We start from the raw sequence: 20,495 nt of genomic DNA, 5'->3' as shown, positions 1-20,495 counted from the left end.
TCTTACCTCAGCTCCTGTCCCACAATCTCTGAGGGAACTGCAGAGGGAGAGACAATCAAGAACAGAAAATTAAGCAGAAAAATCTAATAATTGCACAGAACCACAATCAAGAAATCACAAATATATACAGAGCCCAGGAGGCCATATGCAGTAAGACTCATGACTGCATTACCAAGAGAAAACACACACACATGCAGTACATATATATACATAGACAGAAACGCCTGAGTCAGCCAAAACATCAAGCTTTGATGATGAAAAAAAGTACAATATGCACAAATCAGCACAAAAATATGATTAATCTTTACAGTTTAGTTTATTGGTGAAATCAGAACATAACTGCAGTTGGTTAAGAAACAGCCTTTCTCTAATCAATTTATTTTAAAACAATAAAAACTGTCAAAGAAAAGTAATGCAAAGAAGAAATAAATGCAATGTAAGTGTCAACATTATAATCATCAGGATACTAGTAATGAATGTTGCATTACTATTTTGTAAAGTACTATAGTATGGAACTCTTGTATTTTGTTTTTGAAACTCCTCCTACTTTACAATAGGTTCTGCTGACTATAATAAAAGCCCCTATGCTGAAAGGATGATTTACAGCTCAAATAACACATTTGTGTATGGCAGAAATAAAGTGCTTTAACCTTCCTGGATGGCTTAACCCATAGGCTTTTTCTTGCATGTGTATTATAAACAACTTCTAACAAGCTGAAGGACGAGTCAGAATTACTGATGATCTGACAGTATGTTGGAGATGCTGTCCATAGAGCTGAACTTTTACTGAACCCAGATCATTCCTCTCATAAACAAACAGTTGGGTAATCTGGTCATGCAAATAAAGTTTCAACATTTCAAAGCATTTCTTTAACTTTCGACTTTGCATTTGGATAAATGCTCTTTTTTTTCTCTCTCACAAAGCTCTATTCAGCTTACTGAATGCTACATAGTGAATAGGATTTTCTTTTAAAAGGACCTCTAGAGACTCCAAGAGCAGGATTATTTGAGAGAAGCTAAAATATTAGATATGCCTAGAGCGAACATATAAGACATGCTCAGCTGACCAGTGAAAGAAATGAGTTTTAGAGGTGAGAGAAAAAGAGAAAGACAGAGCAAGAGAAAGAGAGAGGGTTCACTGACCTTTTCCTGCTTTGGACCGTGAGCGAGTGCGCTTGTCATCAGTATCCAAACTCATCTGTCAGAGAGAAATGGAGAGAGTCAGGACTAGAGCGATATATGGAAGAGAAAGAGAGTAAGACATGCTAACACATGCAAGAATGCGCGTGCGCACACACACACACACAGAGAGTCACACATACACACCATACATTCAGGATAATGAAGTCATGAATAATGTATGAGAAGCACACTTTCATTCTGTAAATACTCACTGAGAACTTTTGCTCTTTTAGATTAACAAAGAGATGGATAGACAGACAGAGAGAATAAAAGAGAAAGAAAAAATGACAGACAAGACACAGATGGATGGATGGATGGAAGGAAGGAAGAAAGGAAGGAAGGATGGATGGATGGAAGGAAGAAAGGAAGGAAGGATGGATGGATAGATACAGCCATAGATAGATAGATAGATAGATGGATGGATGGATCAGCCTTTAAATCTCAGTACATTTTCATTGTTTTCTTCCCCCTAACCCTTCTGTAGCCCTCATCAGTTTATAATTTGGAGGCCCTGAACAATCATTCTGATTGGACGGACACAGCAGAGCATGGCATCTGCCAGAGGAGCCCATTTGCGTTCACGGCCCCATGGCAAGCTCGAGTGGTAATTACAATAGCAATATTAACCGCAGTGACAGAAATAAGACAAACACAGGCACTCCAAATCACTGTAATTCCTCCCGCTCTGTGTCCCCGATCGCTGCACTCGCTGCGCTTTCAGGCACAAAAGGAGCAGGTGTCAATCCTCTCAATCTCGCTCACACACACACACACATACTCGGGGAAGTCTGCTCACTGTAAAGCCATTGGATCTTTTCTGGCTGCACAATGGCGCCATTAGCTTTGATTACTTTACTGAGATTTAAATGGAACGGAATCCTTGAAAATCCACGAAACTCTCTCCTTTTGACCCTCGGCGAGCGCTGCTCACCCTGCTCCCAGCTGCCGCCTTTAATACAGCGCTGGAGCTGGCAAGGGCACACTGCACTTTCACAGAGGAGTTTCTCTTTCACACGCTCCCTTTCTCTTTCTTTTTTATCTCTGCGCACTCTCTCTGGCAGTGCCACTTCCTGTTGATTGCCGACTTTTCAGCACGGGCGGATAATGAGTGTGTTGTGTACGATTTGAGGGAGTTTGCGTTTGGGGCGATGGAAGTTGGCGGTGTGTGTGTGTGTGTATCCGGGCAGACAGGTGCACAGAGAGTCTCTCTTCCTCTCCCAGGGGCGTTTTGATCACAAGCACACGTGCTCACTGGCAACAAGCTGGCTTTATGCGCGCCGATACTCGCTTCTCACACTCTGAGCTCGACTTGCTGGCCTGAGAGGAAAGTTTTCTCACATTGATGATCAAATAGCCCCTGGGAGATGGCGGACGCAAACACTGGGTGTTGTGTTGTGCGCGGTTCACCCATCTGTGAGGCTTCTATGCCCTCTCTGTTTCTCCGAAACAAGCTCTGTGACCGCTCTGACCCCCAGCTCAAAAGCCAGGAGCAGATGCGTGTCGTTTTATTCTTTTCCCACTGTAGCTTCCTCTGGTCTTCCACTGCCGTCTCCTTAGTGTCAACACATGAATCAAACAGGGCCCGTGTGGCTTTCATGTTTGTGTAACCATAGCTACGCATCTCTTTCGAATAGGTGAACGCTTTAGAGTTTGCATTGCTTTTTTATTTCGAATTCCGCCTCATTAAATCTGCATGGAGCGTAGGTGTTTGCGACAAGCAAGACAGTGTCATCTTTCTTTCGTAATGTAACTCAAAGGCCTTTTAATGTTTTCAATCCTGTCCTTTTTAATTACGACCATTGGCGGAGAAATGAGTGAGTGATTTTGAGAACTGGGGACGTCTGGAAAATTGGCAGGAAAATGCAAAGATAAACTCAACTTTTTTCAAGTGAACGTCCGTGCATCCCTTTGGGCCGCGTGTTACATTATTAATTGTGTCCCTCTCTTCTCCATACAAGCGGACGGAGACGCTCTTCTGACAGCTCTATGCAAATTGCTGGCTGGGGGCAATGACTTCACAAAGAAGGTCACCCCTCCTCCTGTGGTGCGCATAAATGAGGCTTTTATTCATTTTCACATTTACAAGAAAAGGACGCAACCGGGCCTGACGTGGCAACTGTCGCTGGAGTGACAAGACCACTGACATCTCCAAAATTACCTGCGGAAAGCATCGGCCAATTAAAGGAGGCCGATACGGTCACCAAGGAGATCTGAGCCATCCATCAGGCAAGCGGAGTTAACGCTCTGACTGACAACTGAGAGAGCTTTATGTTTGTGCGTGTGTATAAACTCGCACTCGCTCGCGTGTTTTCTTTTAAGAGCGTGTGGTAGTATGAGAATAAGCTTGGCTCTGATTCCTCTGCACACAGTTGGATGACGCTGATCAGTCGGAGTTTGGTATTATCTAATTGGATGCTCTTAAAAGAGCTGCCTGCAACTGCAACCCTTTAAACATTTCAAATTAGATCGATAAATCAATCGCTTCAGATGAACTCTTTCCATCAGAGGGAAAAAAATACATTTATGGGCCCACGGGAGAGAGCGAGGACTCTCTCTCTCTATCTCACTTTTACTTTTACTTGTTTTTTCTCTCACCATCCCGGCACAACCCCCAAACCCCCCCCCCCCATCAGAAATCTCTTCCAGTGAATTTCCCAATGCAGAAGTGAAAGGGATAGATGGTCGAAAATATGGACTGTTCCAAATCAAAAGCATGAAGAAGAGCGAGGAAAAGAGGAGGAAAAGGATGCATCCACTTAAAGGCAAAAACACACACCTAAGCATAAAAAGGAAAGGGGGGAGGTGATAGGATGAGAGAGGGAGAGACTTTCTTTTATGTTGATGAAAGATAGCAAACAAAAGCAGCTCAAGGACATCCCTGCTTTCAAACCTCTCCAGTTTTCCTAAATAATGCAAGAAAGCTCTAAAAATGAAATTAGGTTGAGCCGAACAGCCCAATTCTTCATAATTACAGGACGCGGGACACTTTAAAATCTTGGCTTATTCAGAGGGGGGTTAGGTTGCTCTGCCAAAACCCATTCTAGGTCAAGCTGGCATGAACTGCGTACATTGCGGTAATACAACGCTGACTTCCTTTCACAGTGTGCTGATAGACAGAACTGATGAATGTCATAAATGTATAACCCTCTTTCGCCTCTAATTGTGCCAACTTGGCAGGAAGCCCGAGGTTCTGCGTGATGATTGGCCAGGCGGGCCCGGGTCGACTCACTTTGATTGGTCGGCTCTGCAGTCTGAGAGAGGGCCGGCAGCGACTGATCTTGTCTCCTCGCGTCCAGCGCTGGTTCAGGAGTTTCCCCCGGTATTCATTTTCTGTTTGAGAGAAAGAGAAAGCAATAAGTGAAAATGAAAAATGAAAATGAGGGGGAAAGAAAGTCATGTCAGCATCTGCGCAGGCAGTTGGAAGAGTTTTGCGGAGCGAGGGCAAAGTGGCGTGAGGTTTGGATGCTGTAACAGACTGATTCAGCAGTGAAACGGCCAGATCATCTCATCAGCTGTCCACCTGCATCTGAGATCAGCAGCCTCAGCACAGGAAACACAACCTCCTCCATCCTAACAGCAAGACACACACAAGTGCACAATCGCACAAACACACACCTGGGTCAATGATATAGGAGCGTCCATGATAAAGAAAAAATCTCATGTGTCTTAGAAATGTACTGTTTGTACCCATGCTGGTTTCGTGTGGTTTTAAAACAAGTTTTTTTTCATATTACGTAAGACAATGATTTGGCAGACAGAAGTTTTTCAAATATTAATATTTATTTTTACTTATTTATAAATATGTATAGTCATATAGTGATATTATATATATATATATATATATATATATATATATATATATATATATATACACACATTTCTGATATATACTGATTTATTTCGTGTACCACAAAAATTTCTAAAAGTCTTTTAATTTAGAAAATTCAAAGGATGATCAAGCTCATGGATATATTTAAGTCATTGTATGTACAGTATAAATTGATTTTAAACAGAATTTTGTATAAATTATCGATGCATGAATAATGTAAAATAAAATAAAATAAAATAAAATAATAAAATAAAGAGCAGCACCCTGTCAGTAACCCACATAGAGACTGGTAGAAAAAAAGTAATATTTATCATTGGATGTAAATGCATTAACTAATATAATATATTGATAGCACATATTTAGCACATTTATGTGTTGACTGAAAGGTGCATAATGTCAAATGTGTGAAGTGACAGTTTGACAGGTCATGATAGGGGGTTGGGCCTTTTACTCATGTGACCTATGCACTTCTAATTAAAGAGAGGCAAGAACTAAAAAAACTTGCACATAACGCACATGCATATGCATGCTAAAACACCGCAGCTGGAAGCTCTGCCTGCCTGCTATTAGAATCAATCACATTTGTGCATTTTTATTGAGCTTTTAGCAGGCAAGAGTGTAAGAGAGGGGAGGGGTCACGAAGCAGGCCCGTGCTGGGGGAGGGAATTTGGTCAGTAAATAATGAATCAACCATAAATCTGATTTTTTTCCCCCTCCTCCTTTCTTTTTTTTTTCATCAGGGTAATAGTCCATCTTTCCATAAACCCATTCCCCACCCCCTCCAGCACACATATGATAGACATGCATGCTAGAATGATAAAGAGTGTCAATAAAATCTGATGCAAAAATATCCCCTCCGCTCAAGCGCTAACATGCTCGTGCCATCAAACGCTGAATGTATTAAAAGAATCATTACATTCATCAATGAGCACGGATCAGCCAATGCTCGTGAAATCTCACAGCTGAGACTCCGGTTTATAACTCGCTTTTGTTTAGCCGTCAACAACACCACAGGCAACAAACTCTCAAAAGTTGCGTGAGAAATCCTTCTGAGGATTTCAGTGTTCAAAACGCACAAAATCCTACGCCAACCCGTCAAGCTTTGCCTTTAAAATGATCAGAGGACACCAGAGGACTTTGTGTTGAATCGCAAAGATCTCTAATCTCTCTCTCAAGCATAACAGCCCATGTAACATTTTTTGTAGATTTGAGTAAAAATTATTTAAGTGAAATGTTGTTATAAAGTTATGCATAAAGATTAAAATACAAGAAATCTAAGAATATACAGGATATACAGCATACACACACACACACACTTTAAACTCATATCAAAACACTTCCAAAGCTATTGTTCCTCTTCGGGAACTCGAGCTGCGTCGATCGCATTTGGGGAACGCCTTTGGCAAGAACAACTCTGAATATCGTGTGCAATCAGTTCAATGGAAGAGCGTGACGTCACGGACGGGGTGACGTAGCGACCAGGAAGCTATAAAGGCACGTGCCACGCAGCTGGCTTCAGCTTCGCGTCTTTCAGCAAGCGCTCTGTGTGTGCATGTTCATAAGTCTGTCTTGTAAGTCTTATTTACTGTTGTCTGTCCAGTATCATTAGACTACGATGCCTAAGTCTAAAGCTAAGACGAGACATTTGAAGGGCGAAACCAAATCGCGCTATAAACTGTGTGTTCCTCCATGCCAGCGCTACATCACGGCTGGGGACACACATGATTTATGCGTGGTTTGCCTGGGATCGGAGCACGCTGAGTCGGCTCTCGAGGGAGCCGACTGCCCGCATTGTGAACGATTGCCAATGCGGGCGCTTCGATCCCGGAGGGCTCTCTTCGAGGAGGGAGCCTTCGCCAGCGTTCCCCGCGGCTCTGGCCCCGCTTCTGCTGAGGCAGAGCGGCTGCTGCACTCGTGGGGTTCGCAGGTGGATCTGGCAGAGGGAATGGAGACGGGCACGTCCTTATCTCCTTCCTCATCTGCTAGATCTGGCGCCCAAACCCTGGGATCGGAAGCACGCTCGTCGGTTTCTTCCGCCCAGGGCGAGGGGTCGACACTCCACCTCTCTTCGTCTGATGAGGTGGATGTGGAGACAGTTGGCAGGGATTCGCCACCCCTTTCGCCCCAGTATGAGGAGCTGCTGGAGGTGGTAACTCGCGCAGTCGAGAAGTTAAAAATAGACTGGCCCCCACAAAAATCACATGAACCGCAGAGAAGTAAATTAGATGAGCGGTATCTCAGGCCCAGACAACCACCTCCAGCCCGGAGCCTTCCCTTTTTTCCCGACCTCCATGATGAGATAGCGAGGTCGTGGAAACATCCATATTCCACCCGTCTTTTCGGCCCTGATTCGCAGTATTATGGGAATGTGACAGGGCTCGATGAGCGTGGTTACAGAGCGATGCCACGGGTTGAACAGACGCTTGCGGGCTATCTGTCACCCGGTTCGGCGTCGTCTCTGAAGGCTCCGGCCTTGCCTACTAAAGCATTAAGAACGACATCAGGGTTAGTGGGCAAGGGCTATGTGGCAGCAGGTCAGGCAGGGGCGTGCCTTCACACCATGGCCGTCCTTCAAGCATATCAGGCCGACCTGTTGAGAGATGTAGACGAGGGAGAGGGGATCAAGTCCGACGATATTGCAACCATCCTTCCACAACACAGGAAGTTTCTGAGGTTCGCTTTCGGGGGCAAAGCTTATCAATATCGAGTACTTCCATTCGGCCTTGCACTCTCACCCCGCACATTCACGAAGTGTGTAGATGCGGCTCTGGTACCCCTCCGTATGCAGGGCATCCGCATTCTAAATTATATCGACGATTGGTTGATCTTAGCTCAATCAGAGCAGATGGCGGTTCGACATCGAGATGTCGTTCTCGCACACATGGGGGAGCTGGGTTTGAGACTGAATGCCAAGAAGAGTGTACTTTCTCCAGTTCAGAGAACCACCTATCTAGGCGTAGTATGGGATTCGACCACGATGCAGGCACGTATGTCTCCTGCTCGGATCGAGTCGATCCTCACATCAGTCAAGAGAGTCAGAGAAGGCCAGTCACTCACTGTGAAGCAGTTTCAGAGACTGTTAGGGCTCATGGCAGCTGCGTCCAACGTGATACCTTTTGGTCTCCTGCACATGAGGCCCCTTCAGTGGTGGCTCAAGACCAAGGGGTTTTCCCCGAGGGGAAATCCTTTCCGAACTATTCAGGTCACGCGGCGATGCCTTCGTGCCTTAGACATATGGAAGAAACCTTGGTTCTTGAATCAGGGCCCGGTGCTGGGAGCTCTTGGTCGCCGTGTAACGCTAGCGACAGATGCGTCCCTCACCGGTTGGGGTGCGGTCATGAGTGGCCACCCTGCCCGCGGTCTGTGGAGCGGTCGCCATCTGACATGGCACATCAATTGTCTAGAAATGCTAGCAGTGTATCGAGCTTTAAAATATTTCCTCCCAGACCTGAGAGGCTGTCATGTGTTAGTGCGCACCGACAACACAGCGGTAGTCTCTTATATCAATCACCAGGGGGGTCTGCGTTCACGCCCCTTGTACAAGCTGGTGTACCAGATCCTCCTGTGGTCCCAGGGCAAACTCCTCTCGTTAAGAGCAGTGTATATTCCTGGGCGATTGAATGTGGGAGCAGACATGCTGTCGAGACAGGGGCCAAGGCCCGGGGAATGGATGCTTCATCCCGAGGTGGTGAAGCAGATATGGCAGATATTTGGCAAAGCTCAGGTGGACCTCTTCGCGACTCGAGAGACATCGCAATGTCCCCTCTGGTTCTCTCTAGTTCACCCAGCTCCACTGGGACTAGATGCCATGGCACAGACTTGGCCGAGGCTTCGTCTGTATGCCTTTCCCCCCATCGCTCTGCTCCCGGGAGTTCTGGCGAGAGTACGCCGGGACGGGGTCCGTCTGTTGTTAGTAGCCCCGTTCTGGCCGGGCCGAGTATGGTTCGCAGATCTGATTTCTCTCCTCGACGGCTCTCCATGGCAGATTCCGATCAGGACAGATCTACTCTCTCAGGCGCAGGGCAAAATAATTCACCCTCGCCCGGAGTTGTGGAAGCTGTGGGTGTGGCCCCTGAGGGGGCACATCTGTTAGCAGCTGGTCTCTCAACCGAGGTTGTTGAGACCCTACTCCAATCCAGAGCTCCCTCTACGAGGAAACTGTACGCCCTGAAGTGGAAACTCTTCACTTCATGGTGCAGAGATCGCCACCTTGACCCTGTTAACTGCCCAGTTGGTACAGTTCTGGAGTTTTTACAAGCTAGGCTCTCTGCGGGGTTGACCCACTCCACCTTAAAGGTGTACGTGGCGGCCATAGCTGCTTACCACGTCCCTTTCAGTGACCAGTCACTGGGTAGACACCCCCTAGTTACACGTTTCCTCCGAGGTGCACTGAGGCTGAGACCTCCAGTACGGTCCCGTATTCCCCCATGGGATCTGGTTGTGGTGTTAGAGGCTCTCTGCAAAGCTCCATTCGAGCCAATTCAAGAAATATCAGACAGACATCTGACACTTAAGACTGCCCTATTATTGGCTATTACTTCTCTAAAGAGAGTTGGAGATCTCCAGGCCCTCTCGGTGGCCCCTAATTTTCTAGACTTTGCCCCTGGTATGGCCAAAGCATTTCTTTACCCTCGAGCGGGTTATATTCCTAAAGTTCCCTCTGTCACACCACAACCTGTCGTACTGCAGGCCTTCTGTCCTCCTCCCTTTCGGGAGCCAGACCAGGTGAAGCTAAATTGTATGTGTCCAGTGCGAGCACTGGACGCATACGTCCACAGAGCTGCCCTGTGGAGAAAATCCGACCAATTGCTTGTATGCTACGGTCCTACTAACAGGGGTTCTCCTGCCTCTAAGCAGACCCTCAGCCGTTGGATAGTCGAGGCTATCAACGAGTCATATGAGTCCTCTGGTCTTCCCCTTCCTTTGGGAGCCAAGGCTCACTCTACGCGGAGTATGGCTGCCTCTAAGGCCTTCCTGGCAGGTGTGTCCCTCTTGGACATCTGCAACGCTGCGGGGTGGTCCACGCCCTCTACATTTGCCAGATTTTACAATCTCGATATGCGAGCCGCTCCTGGCTCTTCTGTCCTCTCGTCCTAAGCTGTGCTCTACGGATACACACTAGGCAGGGGTTTGGTAGTCTGGCAGCGTTGGCACATCGTTCCCCAAATGCGATCGACGCAGCTCGAGTTCCCGAAGAGGAACGTCCCTAGGTTACGTATGTAACCCTAGTTCCTCGAGGGAACGAGACGCTGCGTCGCCGAGCCATACTCCCGGCACCCCTGCCTGCGCTTGCTTCCCTACTCGAAGCTGAAGCCAGCTGCGTGGCACGTGCCTTTATAGCTTCCTGGTCGCTACGTCACCCCGTCCGTGACGTCACGCTCTTCCATTGAACTGATTGCACACGATATTCAGAGTTGTTCTTGCCAAAGGCGTTCCCCAAATGCGATCGACGCAGCGTCTCGTTCCCTCGAGGAACTAGGGTTACATACGTAACCTAGGGACGTTTTCTTCCACATGCAGTTTGTTTTCAGTAGAATCATCATGTCTATAAGACTTATTGTTTTCAGTTTTGATATGTTGTAGTAAGAGGTACGACACATCTGCCATTCTCCTTTTGCCTCTTCTTCCCTCACTCATGTCCTTTCTTTTCCTTTCATTTCCTCTCCTCGCATTTATCTCAATCTGGTGTTTTCTTCCTTTAAAGCAGGCTTCCATCTGTTTCTTATAGGGCACTAAAACTCACCTCGCACTCTCAGAGAGAGAGAGAGAGAGAGAGCCAAAGAGCAGGAGAGCGAAAGAGAAAGAGTTTGCTGTCAGAAAAAGAGAAGCCTTTAAACATGCCTAGCTTCTGACTCGCTTCCCCCTAACATCTGCCCTTCTCTCTTAGCAAGCACAAAATAAACAAAGCAGGCAGATCTGATTTGCCTCCTAAAACTCTGTGCAGCAGCAATAACCCAGAAAAAGACAGGCAGGATGCCAGTCATCAGAGTTAGAAAGCTGTAGGGCATTGTCAGTAAAAGCATTTGCAATGCCCCTTACACACACACACTCCTACGCCAACACGGAACAAAACGCTTATTTATCAACTTTCAGCCCTCTTCTAAAAAGTGACTACAACAGCACTACTGTGCATCCTTCCCCCAATGCTCGCTCGCTTTTTCTCATTCTATAAATTTCAAGCCAAATAAACAGAACTGCGAGGCGCAAAGGGCTCTTTAAAATCTCACTATAAACCCGTGCTATATAGCCGACTCCACACTTTCCGGGCCCTCAGAAATGGCACGGCCCTCATAATCCACCACCGTGGCTCTCAATAACCTTGATGGCTCAGGTGCCACTTATTCTAAAGCGAAAGAGAACATTAATAAAGCTAAACAGTTCATCATTTAAAGATGGGCCAGAGAGACTATTATGTGATTGGCTTCCGTGGATGTTCACTTTAAAGTATTACACTACAGGAGGAACAAGAGATTAATAAACGATCTGTGATAGATAGTTCTGCTACTGCGAGACAGTCAAAGGAGACAGAGATGAGTGTAAACAAATCAAGAAAATCATGTCGTGCAGCTGAAATCCATCATAGTGATGCAGAGTTGTTTGAGACGGACATAAATCCATAGTTTAGATTAAACAGGGATGGATGCCTTCACAGTAATCCACGGGTAACACATCTGCACTTTCTGCTCCAGTTAAGCAGATTTAACTTCAACTTTGTGATTAAAGAACAAATGTGAACGTATAACATTAGCCTGCGAGACTCAGCCAAATCTGATTATTACAAAAACAACAATACCATCAAAATATATTTAACGTTCACGGTGGATTGTAGCATTCTTTCCAGGAGATAAAAAAATCGACTTGTGCCTGAAAGTCAGCAGCGAGTAATAAAATTAGACTCTCCTTCATGTCAAAACGAGTCAAAGTGCCTTTGAGAGCTACGGGCACTCTTTTTTTTCTTTATGACGCACCACGGAAAACACCATGACAACCACGAGCAGCAGAAAGAGGCCCACTCAGAGAGTGACTCTGCGTTAAAGGAGCAATGACAGAATTTGCCTTTGTCTGGGTTTCTTAAATAGACAGAAATGCCCTTAAGGTTACAGACATGTAAAGAGGTTAACTTTCAATGTACTTTAAAGCTTATGCTCAGGGGTGCTTTCAGTAGTGTCTGGCAATATCTGTTCAAAAGTGCTACTGTGATGCAAAAATAGTTGATTCCTTCTGGGTACTGATTCTAAACTGATTCATTCAGATTTGCCTCTGTTTGTATGTTACACAGATATGCCAGTAGATGGCGGCAAGCTTTTACCATGTCTTTAGTGTTCGGAGAGTGTGTCATTGAATCATTCACTCAACAGATTCTTTTAAAGTCTTGTTCTTAAAATCCATCTTATTTTTAACACCACAAATCATTATCGTTATCATGTTATTTAAATGTATTATTATAATCATAAACACACTGGTTTGTAGAGCAAATGGTTTTACCATGCATTGTTATTCTTTAAGTTACTAAGTGGCTTATAAATCGAAAGTCTCAAACATTCAAAGAGAATAGCTCTACATCCCCGTTGCAAAATAAGATGGTGAGCCAAATTTAGAGGCACATTTTGGTTACAGAACTCAGTTACTCGCATATTGAAAGTTAAGATAACTACATGTAAAGAGCGAACAAGAATGATTATAAAAAGATGACTTCTAAACTCTTAAAAAAAAAAAATCTTAAAATCAGCCAATTATTTTCCTCTCAACACAACATAACTATAAGAGAGTTAAGACAGTTCATGTAGCTATACGTTTTTAAATAAAGAAAAAAGAAAAGAAAAACTTAAGTGATGAAGGGTCTCCACGTGAGTGAACAAGAACCATTATTTTTTGTTCAACACCTGAAAAAGGAGTAAACAAACAATGACGCGCTTGTCGCAGGGCTCAAACAGCATAAACATGCTTTCTAAATTACCGACCAATTCAACTGCACGCAATTCAGTGTTTCAAGGCATAAAGGCTGCTCTAAATGGCACCTTTCTTCACTAATGATAGGGGCAACCCTGACCCTCGGCACTGGTGCCGTGGCTTTCTGCTGTGCTCTGAATGAGAAGAGCGCAATTTGGTCCAGCTGCTCCATTCCACATGTTTATTACTCTCTCCTCTCCGGAAAACCCGCGGCACCTGCTGCAGCGCTACATCTTTATTTTGTTGTTTTTTTCCACTTTTTTTCTGTTGAGTGGACTGAGCAAAAAAAAAAAAAAAAAAAAAAACCTATTTCAATAACATGCGCCTATTTCGATCGTTTAGCGCTTTTGGACAACCAAAATGAGCACTGAGGTTAGAATATTGCACACAGTCCTGCTTGAATATGATAGGAATTAATCCGCAGATAAGATTAAACGGCGATCTTTGAAGACTCAGTTTTTATGATTCGGGTGAAAAGAGCTGCATGCACCAGATGATCCGCTATAGTCTCATTTATTTATAAGACTGAGCACATTGTTCGGTCATATATTAACGTGGCTGACAGAAATAATTGGGAAAACTTGCAAGGATTCCCCCCACCGCACAGATAGCACCATCTCCTTTTATTAAACTCTGGGGGTTCCTGGCGAATGCGCAATTCTGCGCAATTTCCGCAAACAGATAGATAGGATCTTGTGAAAGTTATTACCAAAACCAGTTTCTAGGCGAGCGAGATACAATAAACTACTCCATGAATCAATGTTGCTCTCAGGTGACCTTCATCATATACAGTGCTGAATATCATGACAAGTGAATGTCGCTAAAATGCGGTATAGTCCAAAACAACATTAGCTGCAGTATTAAGGGAGAGACAGGGTTTTCGCTATACATCTCAAACTTCATACTTACTTTGATACAGTTTACAAACTGAAAAATAAATAAAAAAAATAAAAATAAAAAAATAAATAAATAAATGGCAGGTTGTACTTCTAACAGAAAACAAGGGCATTTTAAATACTGTGCATGCATTTATTGTGGTGGTAATCAAATGTACTTGTTAAAGAATCATTATGCATCACACCCCACTCTCATTTCATTATAAACATGTTCATTCACAATGGAAAATGTTTTAATTAAAATCAGCAAATTAAACTGAAAACAAATATAGAAAAATATCAAACTGACAACAGTGTGATAGTCACTCTCAAAACAGAGACTTTTGTAATCTATATGTCTCTTTCAGGTTCAGTATAGAATATGATGAAAAAGTGTTACAAGCCTCCAAGTTTGCTCAGCCGTGTTTTTTTTTCCCATTTAATACATATTAAATTACACAACAGCACCTGGTGATTCATATACCTGAAATCCCTGTCATTAAAAAAAGAAAAGAAAACAACAACAACAAAAAAAGAGACTACAGCTTCTATCATCTATTATGAGGGTTGTGCTCGTGTATGATGGGGATTTCACCCCTGTAGCTCATTTGTAATTGGTTAAACTGATGGTGTTACACCTCATCCTGTGCTACAACACTCTCTGCTCTCCTCTACAGCACCGATCTGATCTGGAAGTGCTGGCTGTCATAGAGCCAAGAAGCCTCAGACCGTGATAAGTTTGACACACACTCAAAGCTCACTAACACTAGTTACTTTGCTCATGCTATGAGGCTTCTGATATTATTTTCTTAAAAATAATAATAAACCGTGTGTGTGTATGTATGTATATATATATATATATATATATATATATATATATATATATATATATATATATATATATATATATATATATATATATATATATTCACACAGTAGAGTATAAATTCACTGTGTGTCACTTTAACTAACTCAGATGAAACACATTCACGTTCACTTCGTCCACCATCTTGGTTGCAGGTGCTTTGATATTATACTTCATACAATAGTGAATGTCTAACACATTAGCCCCGGAATACTGAGCAATAAGAGACACAGACGCACTAATCACTCATTAGAAATGAACAGGGGCGGGGGATGGATGAAGAGGATGGGCGTTATTGCTTCAACTCTCATGACTTTTCTTCTGCGCATCTCACCAGGGGCGGTTGACATTTAAAGAGAGCATCTCTCCACTCTGTTTTCTGCTGCATAAAATCAAATGGCCACCCCTCCTTCTTCTTCTTCCACGCCATTCGTGCACTCGGCCGGGAGTATTGCGCTACGCCCATTGTTCGACCTTAATTACACCGAGCCATATGGAAGCAACTCCGTATGTGTGCCAAACGATGGAGAATATACAACTACATGACAGTGAGCACTAACAGTGCGATCACTCCGAGACCAGGCGAACTGATCAATTAAAAACACGCAAGCACATATACGCTCATAAAGCTCAAAACGCGATGAAGTGGACTGATAAATGAACAGTTTTGACTAATGCACGCCGCGCGCATTTTTCAGCATTTATGCACGAGAATTAAGCAGGATATTGACACGGCATTCCCGATTCATCTCTAGGTTCAAACGCATTTCTGTGGCAAAGTGAGAAAACAAATAGGCATCGTTGCGTTGGTACGAGAGCGCCATATCTGACTGTTTCTCCATCACTTTTTCCATGTCAACTCCACACTCTCTCCGCTGGAGCTTCTTCTAGCAGGGAAGCGTGGACTCACACTCACACTATCCTCACCGAAATAGACCCGCTTGTACGCGCTAATATCTTACTTCAAAGATTATAAAATCAATTATCGATCATACAAGTGCGATAAGGATGAAAAATAAAAAAATAAAGCGACACCCTTCAACGTAAAAGCCATTAACCTTGATCTGTAGGGCATCTCGGAATGGGATGATCTAGATATGTAGTCTACATCCTTGGTTAGCAAATGATATAATAACACAGCATGAAACATTTAGTATATATTCTAACAACTCAACTACATCTCAAAAATCCTCTTGAGAGATGTTCTTGGTGATTAACAAAAAGAACCAAAACTATTTATATTTGATAAATAAAAATCATGATCATGATTACCTGAGAGAAAAACAAAAAATTATAATCCCGAAAGCTTCCCCGCCAGACGCTTCTCACGTCTTCGTCGTGTATTCAGTAAGCTGTGAGACAGTTTGGGGTAAAATATCCCATTTATAGATTTTTCTCAAAGAAAACTAAACTCTACTTCTTCAGTGGTATCCCGAAAGATTCAGTGACAGCTGTGAAGAGGATCGGCGCTTCGCTGGTGCTGCTACGGACGAGCGAGGATCCAGAACGGGGCGGTATGAACGCTACTTGTTTGTAAGCAAAAACATGGCTTCATTTGCCTTTGTCAGCGAGAAAACGTAATATTGACTTACCTTTCCCTCATGAGCCATTGTCCCCCACCTCCTCCCTCCGCCCTTTGCCATGACATCACGAAAGCTGTAGTAAAACCTACAACATCGATGGGCTGGGCTTTGAATATCCCCCCGCAATAACTCAGCGGGCATGTGTACAGCCATGCACACTCTATTTCATACTCTGTCTTTCTCAGGGCACACACACATGATCGCTCCCCTCTCCCTCTCTCTAACACCCACACCCACGCACCTACAAGGGATTTAGCCTATACAAGTGGTCTTTTGTGCTAGAAACAAGATAATCATAAAGGTCCTTCAGTGGTTCAGGAAATATCTATCTTATTATCTAAGACCATGGCTTTTTATGGTTCTTTAGAGATTAAAAGTATTTTGGATATACAATATCGGTTATTCGGATCAGAACACTGGCTTCTAAATCCCTTGAAGCACCAGTAGATGGTTTTCAAAAGAATTAGAGAATGAAAAAGTTCTTAAAACGGTTCTTCTATCGCTTTATTTTTTGAAAGTGACAGAAAGACGCTGGCGGGAAACTAATAGAGCGAATGCGTGTTTCAAAAATGATCTTATAGTTCAGAGTGCGCGTCGGGTCGCTGTTACTTTAAATTCTAATAGCGTAAGCTGCTTATTTTACGCCCAGTGATTAATCTTTAATATTACACAAAAGCATGCATATGTCGCTGGTGTTATATGAACCCTCCCTGCTGACTCTTTCCGAATGGTACTGTCCAGTGATTCAATCACTTGTCACAGGCAATGCTTCACTGCTAAAGTTAGCAAAATATATTATGATCAGATTGCCGGCATTAGGGTGTATGGATTTAGAAATAACAAGATACATGCTAAAAACTACCAGAAGCTACCTTGTTACACTTGCATTGATATGACATACATACATACACACACACACACACACACACACACGTGTGTTTTACAACTGTGTTGCCAAAAGAGTGGAAGGCAACAAATAAAATGATTTCAACACCGGACTGTGTTCTTCACTCAAAACAGACGCATGCAACTTGGAATGACTCCTAAATGTTGCACACACCGCTGTTGTGCTTTGTTGTTTTGTAACCATTAGTGAAAATGACAACCATTCATTACAAGCCATTTGAGAATATTCTCCACAAATGCCACTCTTTATCTGCTGTTTCCATGCTGCACACGGGGGGAATTTTCAAAAAGCCAACCTTCGCCTTTCAGAAATTCTATTAAGTTCTTATCTCTTTGCGGCAGGCTCTTTTTTTGCTGTCCCATTGTTATGCATTGGAGCTGAAATCAATCACGAAGTGTCCACGCTGCATCAATATGATTTGAGTTGCCTCACTAACCGAGACACAATCCAATAAACAAAAGACAGAATAGAAACCATACACACCCAAAAAAATAAGTTGCACTCCTCTGCCACAAGTACTCAAGAATGGGATTCACAGGACCGAGAATGATTGTTTCTTCAGTATCTCATTGAGAACTTTAAGAATAAATGGGAAGAGTAAACAGAGGGAGCACACAGCATTTGCGCTCGGCTGGGCTTCAGGACCCCAGACAGCGCTTTGGCCCAGTACCATGGACAGCGACCCGGAGGAAAATCACAACCGGCTGCCTTCCCCTACGAGACTTCCGTCAGTTGTGATGCGTTTCAATAGAAATCTTGAAAAGTTAAACAATATAGACTAACGTGATCTGAGTTATTTCACGGAACCTTCAACAGGGTCGTTATTTTAAGGGAATTTTGTCAGCAGTTTCGAGCAGGAATATGGCGAGGTTCCTCTCTCGCGCAAACAAAAATCTATAACAAAAAGTAATCAAATAGTTAATTAACCTATCTCAATTTATTTATAAACAAATATTTTTAATATACTAAAATGCAAAATTAAATAATAATAATAATAATAATAATAATAATAATAATAATAATAATAATAACAATAATAGTAATAATAATAGAGATAGGCCCGTTAAAAATAAATACAATTACCACGACAGGCCAACTCAACTTGTTTTCGCGAGGGTATATTTACTCTGACTACCTTATCTCGCAACTTAAATGCTAAAATGATATATCAAAGAGAGAAATATTTTCATCATTATGCCGCATGTTTCTGTGCATTTATTTACCTTGACTCAATCCATTATGTCACTTCATTTTCAGTTTCAAGAGCTAAATTATTTTTCTTTAATAATTCAATTTACAGTGGTGGGAAAAGTTTAATATATCGTTGAAGGCTGTAACGTTGACATCACTTAAGGCAATTAAGCGTAACTTTTTTTTAATAAAGTAAATTTGAATTGTTTACACTAGTGCATCATCAGAGTGTTTATAACAAATTCAGAGATGGAAAAACAGCCTACTTCATGTAGCTGTCAATAGATGTTAGTCAGCTGTGTAATAAGAAAATAAAAAGTTCTAACTAAAATTGTTCAGTGTCATAATCACATTTGTTTTGAAATCCTCAACCGTCAGAACTTGCAACTCCACTTAAAACAATAGGCTACACATTCTTTGCTTCGTCTCTCATGAGCACATGCAGAATATAGTGGCTGTATAAATATTGCATAAGGGAGTCAGCTGAGAGAGCGGGCCGCAGGGGCCCCAAACTCCGCGAATGGCCTTGACAGATGGGACAAGCTGACAGACGACAACAGAAAGAAAGTTTGAATGCGCCTCTGGGCTGGCATTGTGTCCGCCACGGTCCCCCGGGAAACAAACCGCCCTTTGTCTCAACACTTCAACAGCTCTGAAGTTTAGAAAAGGTCTAGACGAGGTTCCCGAAAGTTATTTGTATTGATGTGTATATATAGACCTCAATACGACAATCTGTCAACACCTGCCTACAGCGACAGAAGAGGGCATGCTAAACTATAAAGCCTCATTAAAGCGAGGACAGCTAGTTATGTATCCCGTTAAACAACCATAGTACACTATTACGGTCTCAAGCTTAAAAAAGATGAAAATATAAAAAAATATTATTGAAGGAATATATTTTGTTATCGGTCAATATAAGAATAATACAAATGCTTATACACTAAGTCACATATAGGAGCAGTAACAGAAGGTAAGACAACTTTTTAGACACCTGGTAATTAAACAATGTTCGTCGTGTACATATAAACTCGTCAAATATTAGACAGAGAAGGTGAACTGACCTAAAAAAGTCCCACACAGCTTCATGGCTGCGGCTCCGAGTTTCCCATAAGCGTCTGGCAAGTCCTGAGAAAGTAAACTTCGGTGGAAAAGTTGAGGAGAAAATTACTACAACTTCTCTTTGAAAGGAGCGAAGGAGGGGTGCCGGCTGACGTCACAATCCAGACCAGCCAATCAGAGACCAGCGTGCGTAATGGTATCCTACCGCCTCTAAACTCGCAGCCAATCAAAACAATAGTCTTCAGTTCTCAACAACAAAGCCTGTAGAATGCCAACAGAAGGGACTACCGGCAGCTGTGCGCTTTCAGCTTGTGAAGTTTCCCAACAATGCTGAGGGAGAAAATCTTGCAGACCAATCTACGTATACCAAACTTTAGTATAGTTCTGGTAAATCTGACTAAGAATATTATTTAACCACCTATCTTTATTCTAAGATATATTTTATTTGAATGTTTACGTCTACATTACTTAAAGTGATCACTTATTTAAATATTTAAAACAGTGAAATCAGTTAAGGAAAAAACGTAAAGTATATCCTTATAATTATCTATTTAGGAAAGAATAAATGTGTGCCAAAAACACAAATACACACACGTTAACTTAGCCATCTTTGTTTACTTTATTTTTTATACACGTTTTTTTTTTTTTTTTTTTTTTTTTTTTTTACAAATGAGGACATCCTCAGAGGGAGGTTTTTGGAAATATTGTCTGGTTTAGGGTACAAATTTGTCCACAAAAATTGTTAAGTAGGCACAAACACACACACACACCAAATGTCTCCCTCACAACATGAATAGTTTTTAAGCTTTCCTCCTTCATCCTCAGTAGGTGACATTTAATCTGGCATTTAGCAATAAAAATAATTAACAATTCCTCAAAGACCCCATCTGGTTACGTTCTGTAAAAGAACAGTATTATTCAAGAAATCAACCATGAATTCAGAAATAAATTTGAAACAAGCAGTAAGGCATGTAATAACGAACAAACATTTGGATTTGCCTTCAGGCTTTTATGATTGATTTATTTTAAAACCACCTTTTTTGTTATATCAAAG

The 20,495-nt window shown here is 42.7% G+C and overlaps 1 protein-coding gene across 5 annotated transcripts in view; it reads right to left on the bottom strand.

Annotated features, from left to right (window-relative positions):
* Positions 1-19,556, bottom strand: part of myt1b (myelin transcription factor 1b) — a 39,519-nt gene extending 19,963 nt beyond the window's left edge. For all 5 annotated transcript variants that reach the window (XM_026199496.1, XM_026199495.1, XM_026199497.1 and 2 more), the window contains exons 1-4: positions 19,444-19,556; positions 4,412-4,512; positions 1,144-1,198; positions 7-37 (exon numbers count right to left, since the gene is read on the bottom strand). In XM_026199496.1, the coding sequence (XP_026055281.1) occupies positions 7-37; positions 1,144-1,198; positions 4,412-4,512; positions 19,444-19,468 (212 nt within the window). In that variant the 5' untranslated portion in view covers positions 19,469-19,556. The remainder of the gene's footprint in view (positions 1-6; positions 38-1,143; positions 1,199-4,411; positions 4,513-19,443) is intronic.
* Between the last annotated feature and the right edge of the window lie 939 nt (positions 19,557-20,495).

The sequence above is a fragment of the Carassius auratus genome, chromosome 23, assembly GCF_003368295.1.
Source record: "Carassius auratus strain Wakin chromosome 23, ASM336829v1, whole genome shotgun sequence".
Taxonomy (NCBI): domain Eukaryota; kingdom Metazoa; phylum Chordata; class Actinopteri; order Cypriniformes; family Cyprinidae; genus Carassius; species Carassius auratus.
The sequence above is the reverse complement of the archived record's forward strand: the minus strand, read 5'-3'. Positions and strand labels throughout refer to the sequence as shown.